General features: G+C 41.9%; 1 protein-coding gene across 35 annotated transcripts in view; it reads left to right on the forward strand.

The window, feature by feature from the left end:
• DTNA (dystrobrevin alpha) overlaps positions 1-18909 on the forward strand; it is a 323001-nt gene that overhangs the window by 57779 nt on the left and 246313 nt on the right. Inside the window, exon 1 of one of the 35 annotated variants that reach the window (XM_053243056.1) lies at positions 1442-1490. The exons of 29 other annotated variants lie outside the window; for them this stretch is intronic. Coding sequence is in view for 2 of the 6 variants with exons in the window: in XM_053243057.1 (XP_053099032.1) it covers positions 4462-4478 (17 nt within the window). In the remaining 4 variants the exon portion in view is untranslated. Of the gene's footprint in view, positions 1-1441; positions 1491-1514; positions 1618-3996; positions 4109-4199; positions 4223-4272; positions 4479-16530; positions 16567-18909 lie in introns of those variants that run through there. 5 more of the 35 variants (XM_053243059.1, XM_053243060.1, XM_053243065.1 and 2 more) reach the window with 5 other exon arrangements.

Genomic DNA, 18909 nt, shown 5'->3' on the forward strand with positions numbered 1-18909 from the left:
ATTATTTGAACTGCCATAGGGGCAAGCTTAAAAACAATGAATACATTCAGAAATGAATATATGTGCACCTGTATATCATATAAAGTACTTATTCCTGAATGCCTGAAGTTATGCTCACTGCTGTGCAGTGGTAAAAAGAAAGGTCCCTGATGCAGGCTTACAATCTATGAAGACAACAAACAAAGGGAAATAGGGAAATGGAAAGAAAGGGAAGGTCTTGTTACCTTTTATAGGCCTTTAACAATTGTATATCACTTCTAGTCCTTCCAGGGAATGGAACGCAAATAAAATGTGTCAGTCTCTAAATTACAAGTTTAGTATGTATGAGAATTCCAGGGGAAATAGCAGCTGAGAGACTTCTTTTTATCAAACCTTATCTCACACAATCACTTACGGAGAAGTGCAAGGTTTACACATTTGCAGAAATGAGAACTGACATGGAAGGGAATAGTTATTAGCTTAGAAAAGAAGCATTTCCTTCCCTACCAATATACAAATCTTTAAATCGTTAGATAGTTTCTCTTCAGGCCTTGTTAGGAGAAACGGCTTTTGCCAGAGGAGCTGGAGTCTCTGTTGAATAACAAGGACTCTGTGAAGGAGTAGAATTAGCAACAAATTGGTGACATTTATTAGTTACTTATAAAGTGTGGGCCCTCTCCATTATGGATTCAGTTGCAAAATATTGAGCTGTTTTCCTTGTTAGGATGAAGTGCTGTGTGTACGCTGGAGTTTTTAGTACCCAGGCAGCTAGTCTTATAGCACTAATGCTCAAGCAGTTTCAAAGCCTTTTCTCTAGAGCTGAGCAAAAAGCACCTTTGCTGACAACGTTAGCCTTGTCTTCGGCCAAACTGGTTCTGAACACAATTTGCCCCTGTGTAGATTTGCAACTGACCCATCTGTAGTACTGGTTTAGTTGCAAATGTTAACAACTACTGTCAACAGAGGCTTTATTTTGTAGATCTAGCAAGGCTTAAGCCTCTGTAAAATACAAATGTTTTCCCATGTTATCCTTCTGTATAAATTGGCGTGACTGTAAATTGATATTTTTCCAGGCTTCAGCTGAAAGTGCTCAATAATTCATATGCTTTATATTCAGTCTTGGTGCTTGTTCCTTATTTACTTACTGAAATGTGTGCAGTAAGAAAATCCATATTTGAACATGCACTTGATCATTACAAATTTAAAACTGTCAAATGGATATTTATTAAGAGTAAACTCGAGGGTTGTGCTGACCTCATGACTCCTGTTAGTGTTTTGTTATTCTTCCAAGTGATCCTCTGCATGTTTGCTCAAAAGTAAATTCCATGTTGCTCAGTTGAGCTTGCTCCCAAGCAACAGATCACAGTCTATGGCTTTGTGATGCAGTCATGTGGATAGGTGACTTACAGGAAGTAGCAGGTGATCAGCTGTCAGGAAATTAATATGACCCCATCAGCTGACCTGCAGAGAGGCATCAAGTGGATATGCACTGAGTGCAGTGTGGGGGCAAGGTAGGATAAATACTGTGTGAAAACTGCCTTGGACTTTGGCAACCTCCAGTCAGATTAGCAGGTGGGGACTACTATTGCATTGCAGCAGGGTTCCTGTTCTGGGACTCTTGCCTAGGAAGGAAATGAGGTATGCAAGCAAGGTATTTGGGGGGTTAAGCTTTATAGGCTTTAATCTTGTGCACTTGAAAGAAAGCCCTATGGACCTCTGTGGGTCTTATTTCATGCTAAACATGCATCCTATTGGGTTACAACCTTCTTGGTAGCCATTTATATATATTTGTGTATAGATGTGCGAGGATTTCAGTTTTTTAAATCCATTGACTCAAATGTTGGCATTAGCCAGTTAGCCTCCATTATTTCACACTAATGTCAAGCAGCTTGTGTAGAGATCTATAGACTTGTTGATTGTCAAACATATTGCAGTGGATATAACTTGTTTCATTTGCCATTTTAACCGTAGTGTCTGGTAGTCCATATAGTAGTGGTACTCATTACTATTGCGTATTGCCGGCTGCTGTGGAGTGATGGCAGAGGGGTGGGGGGAATTATTTGGAAGCAGCAATGGGAGCAGGAGGTGCCTTAGCCAGCACTGTGCGAGTGTGGGTTGCTGGATGGTTATCCATCTTGGCTGATATGAGCAGCCTTTTCCAGGAGCAACTTGCAGCCAGGACCATGTGCTTGCTGAGCTGACCCCTCCCGCCACTACTGCTTCCCAATAGTTACTCGAAAAGGTGGGATCCCCATTTCCCTGCAGCCGTGACTGATGCTTTCTAACCACTTAACCAGCCACTGCTTCCACTGATGCTTTCTAACCACTTAACCAGCCACTGCTTCCTTCTTTAGATGTTTGATCTAGGAGTGCACTTGTAACTGTAGTGATCGAAAGTGGTAGTCAGATAATACGGCAGAGAGTTTTCCCTAGATAATCTGATATCTAGTAAAATCATCTCTTGGTTTGTTTGAGGTTTGTGTGTGCTATGTGTGTGTGAAACTCTGCCTCCTTTGATATAGATCTTGAAACAGGCAGGCAAAAGTGCTGTTAGCTTCCAGGCTTCCTTCCCTGCCAAACTTGATATGGCAGTGGATCAACAGCACTGAGAGATGTAGATCCTTCTCCTGCTTTGTTCCCCCTTTCTATTTTGGTCTAGCAGCATTGTGTAACCTCCCTAGAGATCATACCTGCCTGTGATCCTATTCTATATTGTGACTTGATCAGTGGTTATTATTATTATTAATAATAATTCAATTTCTATACCGCCCCTCCAAAAACGGCTCAGGGCAGTTTACACAGAGAAATAATACATAAATAAGATGGCTCCCTGTCCCCAAAGGGCTCACAATCTAAAAAGAAACACAAGATAGACACCAGCAACAGTCACTGGAGGTACTATGCTGGGGGGCCAGTTACTCTCCCCTGCTAAATAAAGAGAATCACCACATTAAAAGGTGCCTCTTTGCCAAGATAGCAGGGGTGGGTTCTGGGTTTGAGATAGGCTAACTACAGATCTAATATTAGATCTGACAGAGGTATCAGATTCCTGCTACGGTTACCTCTTTCCTAAAAGTCAGCTTGGTGTTCTTCCCTAATGTTTCTTCACCAGCCTGTTTTCTGAATCCCATTTATATATTAACTTCTAGGAGGAGATTAGACCATTCTAAAGCTTAAGCTCTCTCAGCTGAGTTAGTTGCCCCGATGTGTTCTTTGGAAACTGGCTTAGATCGTTTTTAAAAGGATCAGACAAATTCGTGCTGGAGAGATCTACCAGTGGCAATTAGCTATAATAGCTAAAACTTAGAACTATAAAATTTAATCAATTCAGTTTGATTGTTTTATTAAAACCCTTCTGATGTAAGCTTATATTCTTAATGTAAATATTTTAAACACAAGAACTTATTAGAAACTGCTGGTGTCATTTTAAAGAATCCTCTCCCCCCACCACACACACCCGTGTGCATGTACACTCTCTAAGATGGTGCCTGCTGTGACATGTGCATAGTTGGCTGAACACAAAACATGCCCTTTTCTTCAGAACAATTATTTTAGTCTGCATATATTTGCATAATCTTTGGAAAATGGAAGCCCCAAGTTTGTTCAGATCTGATTACCTGATCATCATCTGCCAACTGACCAGAGACGGAATGCCATACTAGATGCCCTTTGTCTAATCCAGCAAGTCAAGCCTTATTTTCTTAAGGCTGCAATCCTAAACCAATTACCCAGAAATAAATCTAATTGAAATATATGGGATTTACACAGCATAAACATGATTGCTGTGGGGATGTGAATGTTATCTTGCCAATGCAATTATTCAGTGGAATTTTTCCCCACATTCAGATCTAGAAATTTACATATGCTCTGTGATGCAAACCTACTATAGAACTTTGCATGTTATTTGAAGCAGAATAGCTCCTGTGCTCTGTTGCTGCAGGCTCTCAGGAATGTCACTCGCAGAACATTCCTTCCCCGGCAGCCAAGTTTGGAAGCTAGTTTATTCCAGGCTGGCTGCAAAACCATGAGGATCGCTGAATGGGAGATATGGCAAGAGAACTTTTGATTTCCATCCCTGCCCAGATAGCAAGGATCAGTGAAAGCCTCTCCTTTCATCTTGCAGAGACAGGTAAAAAATATCGCAGCTGTGTGGGGCTCTCTGTGTGGAGGGAAATGAGGGAGGTGGAGTGGCAAGGGGTGGGGGAGAGGAGAGAAAAGGAGTGTATCAGCGTGCTTGTGATTGGTAAGCTTTGTAAATGCATCTGCCAGCAGGACTTCAGCGGAATGTGAAACCAAACCATTTACAAGTTAAAGATAGACACTCAGGGTACACAGCATCTTGAGCTGGGGTTTAAATTCAGTCTCTCGCGGGTTTCTGGCTTGGGAGCTTTGCTTTTCACCTTCTTGAGGACTTCTGTTAGTATTTCTTCAGACAATAAGCAAACTCTTGGTGTACTGGAATTATTGGGGGGTCAGAAGATCATGGTGCATACTACAGGGTAAGTAGCAAGCTTTGAGCTCCTCATTCATTTTACCGGACCCATTCAGTTTCCTCAGATCTGAGCATATGCTTATAGGGAATGCTCCTGGTTTGCCCTTTGAGTGGTTCAGAATCCACGGCTCAGTGAGCTGGCATTATACAACTGTGCTTGTTATGGCATGTTTAAGATGTCTTTTTTCCTGCCAGGTTTATTTTTCCCCAACGTTCCGCTGGATCTATTTCACTTATAGAATTCAAGTGAGTGATGAAAATCTTTTCTGTACAAATGAAGTCAAAATCAAGTTGTGTTTTGCTGGTTTAGTAGCAGGCCATCCTTGTAGCAGGCTAGTGCTGCTCATGGTTCCATTCTGGTCTTGGCTCTGCTTCTGTGTCATTCTGCAATGTGTAATTTGGGAACACAAAACAGATTTTATTTTCCATATTAGTTCTCTTACTTGGCAATGTATGCCTCTTACTGTGGGCTGTTTGTTCTGTACTATATAAGTTTATGTTCCATCAAAAATAAGCACAGTAACATTTGTCTAAAATGGGATTGTTAAAACATAAGAAAGTACAGAATGTCCTTGATCTTTTGATTGATGTATCAAAAATAGGCAAGTGCTTATATTTATCAGATGGGCCGCCTTAGTTTTTGCAAAGTTTTCTGATCTTTGTTTAAACTGTAATCCTGTGCTTAGTCATGCATATGTACCATGGAAATCAATGGGACTTTTGCATGAAATGGAAAGCAGGATTATATCCTCTGTTTTGGGAAGGGGGATTATATGGAGACATTAAAACATTTTTTAAAATGTAATTGAATGAGCGGAAGCTCAAGGCTACTGCACTGTAAAGGAAAAAATGTTTTCTGAGATTTTAATACGAGCTGTGGGTTGCTGTATTAAGATTTGTAAAATGTCAGGCTTATATTTAATCATTTGGAGCTTGCAAATTTTATAATGGTGTAAAAGTATTTCCACTTGGAATTTCAGAAAGATGACAGTTTATCTGCAAAACTGCTTCCTGTAGTAGCTGTAGGGGGGCTTCCTGTTTGTTTTATATTGATATAAAACTCCCAATATTCTGGCTTATATATTTTAGATAGAGAGTTGTTTAATGCCACAAGGGAATCTTTGCCTTGCAAAATATGCAGAGCAACACTTGGCTGCAGTTGGAACCTGTTTTCTTCATTTGACGGGAAAGCTGCTGCACCTGACAGTTTGTCCACTTTCCTTGCTAACTAATTCCATAAGTCAAATGCTTAGCTGAAATTTAGGGGGGAAACATATATATAAGCAGTAAATAAACTTGGATATAGGAACTCTGTGTGGCTTCCCACTGAACTTGATTGAGAGGAGAAAGTAAAAATGATCTGCAAGAACAACCAAAAGGGGGGGGGGCAGAGAAATGTGGAGATTATAACTAGTGGAGGGATTTCTCAACTCTTTAGTCTTGTGTTACTGCCGATATTTAGCATGGCATGTTGTGCCAATAGTGTGCTTGGCTCTGGAAACTTTAGTGGCAGCATCTGTTTACGAGATAGTATCCTCTATATATAGTATCATAGTATGACAGCGTCGGAGGTCACAAAGTAGGCTTCAAATTGCCCCCATGTGCGGGGGCTTTCTAGGCCATTTTGCAAGTGGAGCGAGTTCCATTTGGTTGGATAGTTCTAGCATCTGCTTGTTATTGAAGAGTCAGCTGGAAGTGCAAGTTCATGTATATTTTAAGGAAATGGTAAGATGCTATGCTATCATTTAAAGTATTCTAAACTAGTTTACAGTTAGTTACAAGAGAATTTTCACACATTAAAAAATACTTAGGCCCAATTCAGTTGAAGTTAAACTCATTTTAATCCCAGTGGAGTATAGCTAAGCACATGCTTCACTCTCTAACTGAAACCTGTGGAACTTTAAAGTTTGTTAGCTTTAGTTGTGCCCTTATATTTTTACTACATTTTACATGTATGCCCCAAAAGAAAGGATAAATAAATTAAGATGTTTAAACATTGTTTCAGTGTTCCCACACCCAGTGGAAAAGCACTCAAGGAGGAGACATTTAGTTGCCTGCAAACCCAAAACTTCAGATGCATGGCATGGAACAGATGACAGGGATGCTTCAATGTTGACTTCTGCCCAAGAAATGGAAATACTGTACAGTATTCTTGCCATGGCAGTAACCACACTGGTAACTTAACACTGATACCTCTAGGATGGATGATAGAATTCTTGCAGGTTGTCTTATGATCATTAAAATAGATCTAACATGGGGTTTGTGATAAGGAAGGGCTTTGTCTTGAGTCCTATGTAAACTGCCTATATGAATTTACTCCTGGAGGGGAGCCACACAGGGATTAACTGCAACTTGAAATCTAGCACTGGGACTTGTGAAGTCATAATAAAAGAGGATGCATATATAGGGAACATTCCCTGCTCCTCCATCACAGATAGTCCACACACACACAGGATTGAAGAGAGGGCTTCCAAGCTAATAGACATGACTCCAAGGCACGTTTGAGGCTCATTGCCACTTGGAACCTTTTGCAAAAAGAAGTATAAAACGTTTAAATAAAATAGTCATTTAACAATTAAGCAGCAGGAATGCATATTAGTCAGTTATGGGTTACATCCTATAATGCTTACAGAATAATACCCTGCATAGCCACCTTCCCTAATTCCTCGTGTTCATTACAACATTGTCCTAATATGCCGTCAGAGCAACTTTCCCCCAACTCTTTACATTCTGAAAAGGTTCTGAAGAAAGCTTAAAAACAGATGGTGCTGTTTAAAAATAATGAGTCTGATTTGAACTACTCTGTAAAATATGATAGGTGGGGTATTTGTGTGTTCAGTTCTTTGAGGAAAATGTTCAGGGTCTGCTTATAAAGCTAATGAGGCATTCTGAAGTGTCTCTTCAGTTGACAAAATGTATGTGTTTCAGAAACCAGGGCTTTGATGAAAGCATTAATTGAGATATCTGTGTTAGAAGTGTGGGAAGTGGCTACCATCTTTTTCCTAAACATTTCATGATGGAATTATTCAAGGCACAAAGTATTCCATAAGCCTGCTTAGGAAGGTAAAACATGTTCTGATACACATTGGTGAAGGGATACAGCGTTAACCCCTGCTAAATGAGCAAAGAGACACCTTTTAAAGTGGCAATTCTCCTTTATTTAGCAGGGGGAGAGCAACTGGCCCTATCCAACCCGAGCACAACAGCCCTCCAGTGGCTGTTGCTGTTATCTTATGTTTCTTTTTAGACTGTGAGCCCTTTCGGGATGGGACTGTCTTATTCATGTTTTATTTTTCTATGTAAACTGCTTTGAGAATTTTTGCTGAAGAGCGGTATTTAAATATTCATAGTAGTTAGCAGAGAGGTTCAATAAAGTGAGGGGTATGCAGAACTGGTTCTATTCCAACCTGGCTTGAATAGAAACAGCCCAGTTCAACCAGTTTGGACTTGAACCGATCTGGACACCCCAAAAGAGGGTGTCAGTCCATGTTCGAGTCCAACTGGCCCTGGTTCTATGAACCAGTTTGGAACCGGTTCAGCGATTCAGGGGCATGCTTGTAAAAGGGAATCCAGTTGGGAAACCCTGCCTAACTTTAAAAAATTTAAATCCAAATGGTTTGGAGACTAGGGCACCTGTAGTCTTAGGGTGTGACTGCAGCACAGCTCCTCCTCTCCAGACTGGGCCCAGCAATCCAGCACAGCCCTGTTCTAGCCTCTGCAGATGCCAGAACTGGGCTGCACTGGATTGCTGGGCCCAGTCCGGAGAGGAGGAGCTGTGCCATCGCTGCACCCTCAGACTACCGGTGCCCTCTTGTCTGCCCTATTCAAGTGTTTTTTTAAAGTTGGCAGGGCCACACACACACACACACACACACACACACACACACACTGGTAAAGAGGAATCCTCACCAGATTCCCCTTTACAGGCATGCCCCCTCAAACTGTCAAAGTGGTTGGACACTTGGACTGAACCAGGGGCCGGTTCGACTCAGGCCGGTTCGGGTTCATCTCAAACTTGAACTGAAAAATCAGAATCGGTTTGTGTACACTCCTCTCAGGGGATACAAACTTTTAATATGATTGAATGTGTTTTGGCTTGGCCAGATAATTTAGATAAGACCTCTGTCACTGGCTACTTCTGTGACACACTGGAGTAAGTATTCCTGTTTACTTATTTATAAAACCAAGTTCATAACATTAAATAGTATGCAGTACTAGATTTTGATCTATTGCTGGAGAACATTAGGCAGTGTTTAAGTACTTTCTTGTAAAGAAGCCTTGCCATGGAGACTTTTACTGAACATTTGGTCACTCTTGTAATAAACCTTCCCATGGCAAAACTTCTTCATTGCATTTCCATAAGTCAAATTGCTAGGCAAAAACAAAACAAAGTTGCCAAACTTTATAATGAATGAACTACTTAATCAACTATATTCTGTAGGTACTTCTCACTTTAAATGTAAGCATCTTCCAGTGTTTCTCTGAGCAACATAAACTCTAATATGTGCCAGTACTCTACTTTTTCGTTCTATGGAGCTCTCCTCTATTGCTAGACTCGTTGAACTAGATCAGGCCTGCACAACATAAGGGCCGGAGGGCCAGATTTGGCCCGCAGGAACTTTTTTGCTGGCCCCAAGGTAGGAGTATCCTGCAGTAGGAACCATGAACAGCAGGATCCATGAAGAGCTCTAGGACTGCATGCCTAGAATTGGAGCTTAAAAGCAACTGTGATTGAGGAAGAGGAAGAGATGACTTGGTATTTATTTGGGGCTGGCATGTACTCCATGTGCCCCACTGACTGAGCAGGGACAGGGCCTATTTTATGGGCACTCTGGGTCCCTTGACAGGGAAAGTTGCATCTATTATATTAATTCTCCTGGGTGTGCCTTGGAATGTACTTCCCAGAGCCTAGCTGATTGGCTGGGCGGCGGACGTGCCTGATTGGCTGAGGTGCACCCAGCAGGATTGGTTGCCGCCGCGGCCCAGCTCTGGAAGCCAGAGGTGGTGAGCCCAGCCCGGCCGCGGAGGCAAGGCCCAGGAGGGGAGAAAGAAAGTGGCGGGGGGGGGAGGTGGCAGTGGGGAGGAGAGGTGGCTGGGCCCGGAAGCAGAGACTGGGGCAGAAGGGGTGGGGAGAGGTAACCGCCGGCCCAAAAGAGCGCATAGATGACAGTCAATCTTTTCCTGAAGACAGCTTCTCTACCACAGCTGATCTTTCTGATCTTTCCCTGAAATGCATAGAGTTGGATAACTTGTATAATGCCTTCTCAGATCCCAGAATCCTTTGCAGTGTGCAGGGCTTCCTCTATAGAAAGTGTTCACTAAAAGTAGAAAGCTTTGAAAACCAGTCAACTAGAAAGTAATCTTTAGGAAGATCTTACTGTGTATTAGGGATGTGCACAAAACCGGTTCGACAGGCGTGTAGTTCTGCTGGTCTGAAGGCAGGGGATGCAGCTTTAAGGGCGGGGGAGGGTGCCCGAAAGTATTTGGTGCCTGTGTGGGCATGCACACGTCGGGCCCACCTACACACACGGGCCCGATGCACCATATACTTCCCAGTAGTTCTGGTAAACGGGGGCAACAGGGAGGTATGTTGACACCCCAATGGGCTTTACCAAAATTGGACACTGGCGGGGGGGAAGTGGCAGGAGGGATAAGTGCACCTTCGCTCGCCTTAAAGCTAGCCTCCCCCACCTGATTCCATGCATATCCCTACTGTGTATACTATACAGAATAGCAGCCAATCCGTCAATGTTCTTGTGTTATATTAACTGAATGGCTATAACTGCAAATAGTGCAAGACAATAGTTCTATTCAGGCATACAGTATACACGGGTATAGTGCCAGCTGAAAGTCCTGCCCCTGTGTTGACCACATGTAAAGATTAGGAGTGCTGGGCATTCCTACACTGTCCTGTGATTAGGAGTCCTGTGATTAGGAGTGCTGGGCATTCCTACACTGTACATGGTTATGGAACACCTGAAGAGGTCATGAAAGAGACTTTAAATGCAAGCTTTGGTATAAAATGTCAGGAATGTAATTGGTGGATATTACATAGAAACCAGGAGTGACTCTTCCATTAACATAACACATGAACTTTAGCAGCCATTTCTGTTGGAACAATGGATATCTTAGGAAAAGAATGCACGGGGTAAGCCAGGTTAACTCTTATTGACCAATTGTTTCCCTCCCACATAGATATACATTCTTTCAATATAGTTTGAGAGCATTTTCCAGCTATTTTGGCCACTATATAATATCTATAGGAAATGCAGTACTTTGGACTAAGCCAGGCATAGATTAACCAGCACTGACTGTACCTATTTCACAGCTCATTAGTCCTGCCCTTTTCTGTTGTTCTCTGCTGTAGATTAAAGTTCAGTTTGTGTTCAGTATGAACATGTACATGGTCAAGAAACAGTAGGGAAATGTGAGCTAGCTGCTTTTTTATTTGGAAAGAAAGGTTGACAAACATCTAGAAAAGTTAAATGAATGAAGACAGGGCTATACCAGTATATTTTTGTCATGTTCCTGGCAAGTCCTCAGTTAAAGTTGGCAAAGGTATGTCCTCCAGCATGGGTCACCACTATTCAGACTGCTTTGTAAATTAACATAATATAAAGCATGAGCTATTTTAATATACCTGCAGAAATACTTCCACATTTTAATGTTGTAAATTTCAGATTTAAAATTCCGCATAATAGAAGTTCTGAAAGACCTTAAGGAATATAGCCAACATGCTGTGCAGCTGGCATTCTAGACCTATCGAGGTTACCATGCACGTAAAAAGCATCCCCGGTGGTGTTGCAAAAGCACGCTTGCATGGACATCTAAAACAGCACATGCAGACTTGCACAGTGCTACTTCCATCCAATGTAAGTTGTGCAGTGTGAGTGCATGCACACTGCTTTAGGTAGCTGTTCCAGAGCACTCTTGCACACCACCACTGGGGCTGCCTTTTAAGTGCACAGCAAGTCTGATGGGTTGGTAATGTTACGGTCTCACTATGCAGCATATTCACCTATATGTTTTAGCATATAGGCAGTAACCCCTGAATATTATTCAGTTCCTGGAGATAGTTCCTCAGTCGATGTAGATTGGCAAGATGCCCTTGCCCATTGTCTTAAAAGAGCTTTTGCCCAGTTTGGATTTCCAATTGTACAAATATAAAACAGAACTAATTCCAGTGACTCAAGATTGCTACTGGGACTTGCCGCCTTCTACTCTCCCCCACCTTCCCAGGAGTACTGAAAGACTAGTGTTCCCTGAGAGGAAGGCAAGAAAGGATGCACCTGGGCCAGGGAGCTCTTGTCCTCAGCTCCTGAAAAGACCAACAACCTGAGACATTTTATTAATCTTCTGTAATTTGCTTCTTTTAATATTGTAAACCACTTTGGGTGCCTTTGTCAAGGCAGAAAGGCAGTATAAAAATGTAGTAAGTAAATAAATAATAATAAGTAAACTGTGGACACTGTGTATCCCCCTCCCCCCCCCCTTTTTTTTTTTTTTACAAATGAATAGAATTCTATGGCTTGTTTGCCATTCTAAAATCTTCATATTTCTGAAAATTCTGTATGCCAGTCAATGTAGGTGCCAGACTTGAGCCTATGCCTGTTTTGAGTACATAGAGACATTCTGATGCTGAAGTGATTAGCGATGGAAATAATCATATTATATCTCCTTGGACTGCTCTGGACATATCTACATGATAGGCCATTACTTGTGGGGTCAGACAGGGTTGTGTCTGGGCCCCTACATTGTTCAATCTCTTTATTAGTGATTTGGCCCAATGTCTGGAAAAGGTGGATTCACATGCACCGAAGCTGGCTAATAAACGAGTGCCGGTTTTGTTATACGCTGATGATGCGGCTGTATTATCTCAGACTAAACTAGGGTTGCAAAGATTGCTGCATGCTTTCGCCTGCTATTATAATGATAATAAGCTAGTTATCAATTATAAAAAATCAAAGGTCCTGGTGTTTTCCAAATCCAGGAAATTATATAAATGGGTAGTAAATCAGAACCGTATTGAGCAGGTTTACAAATATAAATATTTAGACATTTTCCCCTAATATAATCTTAACTGGAATACTCATAGGCTGTCCTCTATTCATATAGCCCATAAAACTCTTAGTGCCTTTCTGCGCTTCTACTATTCTAAAGGAGGCCAGTACATTCCTATGGCACTACATGTATTTTGGGTTAAGATTGTGGCTCAGTTACTTTTTGGAGCCTCACTATGGATACAGAGAATAACATCTGATTTGGAGAGAGTATAGTCTATATTCCTAAGAGCAATCTTTGCAGTGCCTAGGTGTGTGTCATATTCTGCTCTTTGCTTGGAATCTGGGTCTTTCTCTATAGCCTGTAAAGTTTGGGAACTTACTTTTGCTAGATGGATCAAACTCTGTTTAGAGATCCAGGGATTTTCTTTCTTACGACCGATATTGATGGTTGGATTCTTATCCAAACCCCTGGCTATCTTATGTAAATAACAAAATACAGGTGAAACTCGGAAAATCAGAATATCGTGCAAAAGTCCATTAATTTCAGTAATGCAAATTAAAAGGTGAAACTGATATATGAGACAGACACATTACATGCAAAGCGAGATAAGTCAAGCCTTAATTTGTTATAATTGTGATGATCATGGCGTACAGTTCATGAAAACCCCAAATCCACAATCCCAGAAAATTAGAATATTACATGGAACCAAGAAGACAAGGATTGTAGAATAGAACAATATCGGACCTCTGAAAAGTATAAGCATGCATATGTATTCAGTACTTGGTTTGGGCCCCTTTTTCAGCAATTACTGCCTCAATGCAGCGTGGCATGGATGCTATCAGCCTGTGGCACTGATGAGGTGTTATGGAAGATCAGGATGCTTCATTAGCGGCCTTCAGCTCTTCTGCATTGTTTGGTCTCATGTCTCTCATCCTTCTCTTGGCAATGCCCCATAGATTCTCTATGGGGTCAGGTCAGGCGAGTTTGCTGGCCAATCAAGCACAGTACACTGTATACTTTTCAGAGGTCCGATATTGTTCTATTCTACAATCCTTGTCTTCTCGGTTCCATGTAATATTCTAATTTTCTGGGATTGTGGATTTGGGGTTTTCATGAGCTGTACACCATGATCATCACAATTATAACAAATTAAGGCTTGACTTATCTCGCTTTGCATGTAATGCGTCTGTCTCATATATCAGTTTCACCTTTTAATTTGCATTACTGAAATTAATGGACTTTTGCACGATATTCTAATTTTCCGAGTTTCACCTGTAATGCAATTGGGCTTTCTCCTTCTGAACTACTTACCCTAGATAATAATAATAAGGTGAAGGAAATACTATTCCTGCGGTTGCATGATATTGAACATTAGGAACTTATGTCCTTGGCTAATAGCACCTGCTCTCCCCTACATTTTGGGATTTTCCCCCCCTATGGGAGATAGAGGTGCTAATTATTTAACAACACTTTTCTAAGTTTCGGGTTGCGTTTGCTCGGGCCCATTTAAATGTGCTGCCGTCCTCTCTTTTGGAAAGGAGGTTTGCTAAGGATCTTTCTATTACGGTTTTCTGCCCTTGTGGCTCTGGCCTCCTGGAAACTGTTATCCATGTTCTCTTATATTATTCTCTGTATCGTGATGTCAGAGAAGAACTTATTTCCCCCGTTAGTTCGATTTCCCGGAAGGTGTGAGCTTTTTTATACACAATATTGCCTTGCGGATACAAGCTGTGAGGTTACAAAAGTAGTAGCAATTTTTAATATATATTGCTATGAAATTAAGGTCTCAATTAAGGTCCCAATTTTAGGAGCCATTTTACTGTTTTTAAAGTAATCTATTTTGGATGCTTATCTCTTTTCTGGCCAACGGCTGTAATAAAATTGACTGACTGATGATAGGCCATCACAATGATTCATGAATAATCCATAAATGTGCATCAGACATATATCAATATGTATTGTTAGGGATAAGAAGAAACATATGTTTAACTATCAATCAGTACAATTCACATTCATCAGTGACTCAGTTGAGCTAGTCAGAAGGCAACAGTAACTGTAGCTTTTTGAGGGAATTCTGCAGATAGCTTTTAATTATCCTGTTCAGAAATGTTACCTGAAGTTCGTATTCCTTGGCTTGGAACAAAAACCTCAGCAATTCATAATGCTTGCCTCAAATACAAGGTGAACATTGTTCCCTGTTCTGGTTTTTAATCTGAATCAGAGAAGAACTCGACTCCTTCTATCCACCCATCTGCGAATCTCCACTCTCAGCCTGCCCACTTCTTACCTTCTTTGTTGCTGCTCCCAGCAATGAGATGGAAGAAGAATAGGAAGTCTTAACCTGCCCCCACTGGTGCTCCCACTATCTCAGTCATCTTGGCTAATTCCTCTGATGCTTGATTGTATATTGTGATATGCAATCATTAAGTTATCTGCTTCATTTTCTACAGCGTTAGGTATTAATTAAATGGCTATATCAATTTTTTTTGGCCGCATTTCTAGCTATACGCTCCTATATTCCGCATAAGTCCCACACATACTTGAGCCCACAGTACTCAAAAGTAAGAAGACAGAACTTGGGACCACCAGAGTATCAGCTATTAATGATCACTAGCCGACCCTGCACAGAGCATCTGTGTGCTCTTTGGGGCTGGCGGTGACCTCTTCCCCCGCCACTTTGTGTCCCAGTCTCCACTTCAAGGCCCAGCCACCTCTCCTCCCCACCACCACTTCTGCCCCCCAACTTTCTCCCCTCCCCCGGGCCTTGCCTCCGTGGCTGGACTAGGCCCACCACTGCCCCTGGCCTCTGCGGCCAGGCCTGCCGCTGCCATGGCGACCAATCCTCCTGGGTGCGCCTCAGCCAATCAGGCCCGTCCACCCGCGCCTCAGCCAATCAGGCCCGTCCGCCGCCCAGCCAATCAGCATTCCAAGGCACACCCAGGAGAATTAATATAATAGATACAATGCAGTAGTAACCTCTGCGGGGGGGGGATGTGAGGACAGGAAAATATCAATCACCTTAGCCAGCGGAAAACTTACCCACCACCAGTACCTGGAATGCTGTATGTGGTGGAGGCACCTGACCCGGCATCCCGCAGGGAGGCTGCCCCACCACCCAGTTGGCCTCTGAGCCATACTAACATCTCAAATGGCAACTGAGCAGTCCGGGTGGGGAGGCTTCCCCACAGAATTCCAGGTCGGGCGTTGTCAGGATCCAAGGGTGGGACTGAGATATTGGTGTCTAAATATATAGATGTTAACATAGACAATATGTTTGTGACCCTTTTGCTTTGTTTCAAACCCTTTATTTATGTCTTACGCCACCACCAAATTAAATCCTAATTTGGGTTTCTAGCATTAACTTTGGTATTGCGCCCAAGTGGTAACATGGGGGATAAGTAAACAGACACAGCTGAAGCAGTTTTAGAGTTCCAAACCAAATAAAATAACTTGTGCAATAGCTTCAGTGCTTTCTTATTCACTACAATGTAGGGCCAAATTCATAATGGTTTCTGAGACAAACAACCTTAGGACTGGCAAGACTGTACACCACCTCTGTATTTCAAACTTGTATTCAAACTCAGGTACTTATATAAGGTTGTGTCAGTGCATCAACAAAGGCTTTACTTTCTAGTTACTGAGGTGACTGTTTAGAAATAACCAGCTTCTTTAGACTTTTAATACCTTAACTGGTATACAACCCTCCTGACTATATATCCTGTGTAACCAACTGTAGACATCAAGCATTTACATTTGATAGTCAAGCTTGCTCTACAGGGTCTTGCCTGATGTGTAAAACCTACCCACCAACTTCCCAATTCCACCCTCAATCCTGCCCTAGAGACCTAACCAGCTATCCTGTCTCTAGCCCTAACCATCCTCATCCCTGGCTCATCCAAGCCTTATCTGAACTGTCAGTTAACTCCAACTGAATTTTATATACACCTGTCCACTCCATTCCAAAGCCCCTCCCTTAGGAATTATCTCCAGAGGAGGTTCCTATATTTAAAATTCCTCATGATTGACAGTGTCTACTAGCCAATCGCCACATGTGCCTCTGCCCAGCACAGCATTCTGGTTATCGGCGGTGGGTAAGTTTGCTGCCCGTTAAAGTGATATGTTCCCATGGTTGCTGCCGCTGCCACCACCACCGCTGCAGTGAGGTAGCTGCTAAGGATATAATGTCATTACAATTGACACTAGAAGCATATTTAAATTGGGATGATATGAAGTTACCACTATTGACAAGAGGATGGGATGGGGGGAGTTTCATCCCCACGACAATGCAAACATATTTGCATTGACCTACTTACAATGCTGAACAAAATGTGTCCTTTCCTTTTACAGCAATATGGATTTGTTTAGCACTCTTAATGCTGCTTCACTCAAGGAGATTGGCTTTCCTAACCATTCCAGGAAGAATTGTGGCTGCAAGGTGGAAAACACTGTTTACCACTACTTAATTCTAGGAAATGAACTTTTCCTAGCCTAACCAAGTCTATTATGAACACTTTGATGTGAATAAACAGAGTTGGGTGCTGTGATGAATTTTCATGAAGTTTGATCTTTGACCCACAAAATAGACTTCCAAGGGTCACAAAAATCCCCCCAAACCCACTGGTCTCTTTCCATGCTTGTGTTGTAACCCTGATATGATGGTGTTTGTACGGTTTCTTTCATTGTGTGGTGGATCACATTTGATGATGCCACAGCACTTCTAGATTTGACTGCATGAGATGGTCATTTAAAGCAAACAAAGTTTTAACTATGAATGAGGGAAGAGGGCATATATCCCCAATTGCTACAGTAACACTCAGCGTGCTGTGTTAGTGAATTCATGGTCCTCTAGTGCTGGTTGATAAGATGATTCCAAAGTGGGGCTATGAGAAAGGACTGTTCAAACAGCACACACACACACCCAATTCTTGCCTAACATGATTGTTTCAGAGACAGAGGCAATGCACTGTGGCCTGTCTTCTCTTTTACTGATGATTTCCCTTGCTGGACTCATTCAGTTAGCTTCTTGCTGCCACTTCCTGACTCCCTGTCAGAAAAAACAACAACCACAAGCTACATGCAACTTCCCCTTGGCTACTTTGTACAGGGGTTTTACAACCCAGAACACCACACCAGCTTAAACAAATGACCAGGTTTTACTATTTTGTTAACAACATAGATAGTTAATCTGACAACTATATATAAAAATATGTTGTCTAATCTAATCTAATGCTATTTAATTTACTTCACTGTGGTCTAATAAGCTATTAAGGTCAGACTCCTTATGATATGAAGCAGAGAAAACTGCAGCCAGACCAACTCATACTGCTTCTCCTATCTAATTTGGCTTTTTCCTAACCTTTCTCAACTTTTGTTTATACTTCTTCAGATAAATCCTCCCTCTCCTCTCAGTACTCATGTTTCCCAGTGTTTATACAATCATCAGCTTCTTGATGACTGCCCATTTATAAACTCCATTGTGCTTCTTTCTTACTAATTACATGCTAACTGGGCAAAGAGGCACCTTTTACCGTGGTGATTCTCTTTATTTAGCAGGGGGAGAGTAACTGGCCCCCCAGCACAGCTGGTGAAGAAACATTAGGGAAGAACACCAAGCTGACTTTTAGGAAAGAGGAATCTGATACCTCTGTCAGATCTAATATTAGATCCGTAGTTAGCAGTAGTCTGCCTATCTCAAACCCAGAACCCACCCCTGCTATCTTGGCAAAGAGGCACCTTTTAATGTGGTGAGTCTCTTTATTTAGCAGGGGGAGAGTAACTGGCCCCCCAGCACAGTACTTCCAGTGACTGTTGCTGGTGTCTATCTTGTGTTTTGTTTTGTTTTTAAAAAAATGTGAGCCCTTTGGGGACAGGGAGCCATCTTATTTATAGCAATGGAGTTTGGACTAGACAAGTGTGCTGCATTAATAATGAACAGAGGGAAAATAAGAAAAACAGAGGGAATAGAACTGCCCAATGGAAGCAAGATCAAGAACCTGGAAGAGAAAGAACCTTACAAATACTTGGGCATTCTCGAGGCTGATAACATCGCACACACTGGAAGTGTAACATCTGGGCTGTTACACATATCAAGTTCACATTCTAACTAATCAAATTGAAACAAATGCATGCTTACTCACAAATAAGCCCCACTATGTTGAACCCGAGGGAAAATTATATCTACAAATCAAAACAAAAGCCAATAGGACAATTGAACTAACTGCCTTCCACAAACAGAATACGTTAGACTGCGCTTTTTGACATAATTGCAATACAAGCTCAAATTCAATACATCACTCATTCCTATTCTATGTCCAGTCCTCATGGGGCAAGTGGGTAGGGACTGCAAATCTTCCTTAGTATATTCAGGGGTCAAAGGCAAAGGATGTGGATGGTTTACTAAGGGAACATGGAAAGCAGGGATCGCCTTCAATCGA

Source organism: Hemicordylus capensis, chromosome 4, assembly GCF_027244095.1.
Source record: "Hemicordylus capensis ecotype Gifberg chromosome 4, rHemCap1.1.pri, whole genome shotgun sequence".
Lineage (NCBI taxonomy): Eukaryota > Metazoa > Chordata > Lepidosauria > Squamata > Cordylidae > Hemicordylus > Hemicordylus capensis.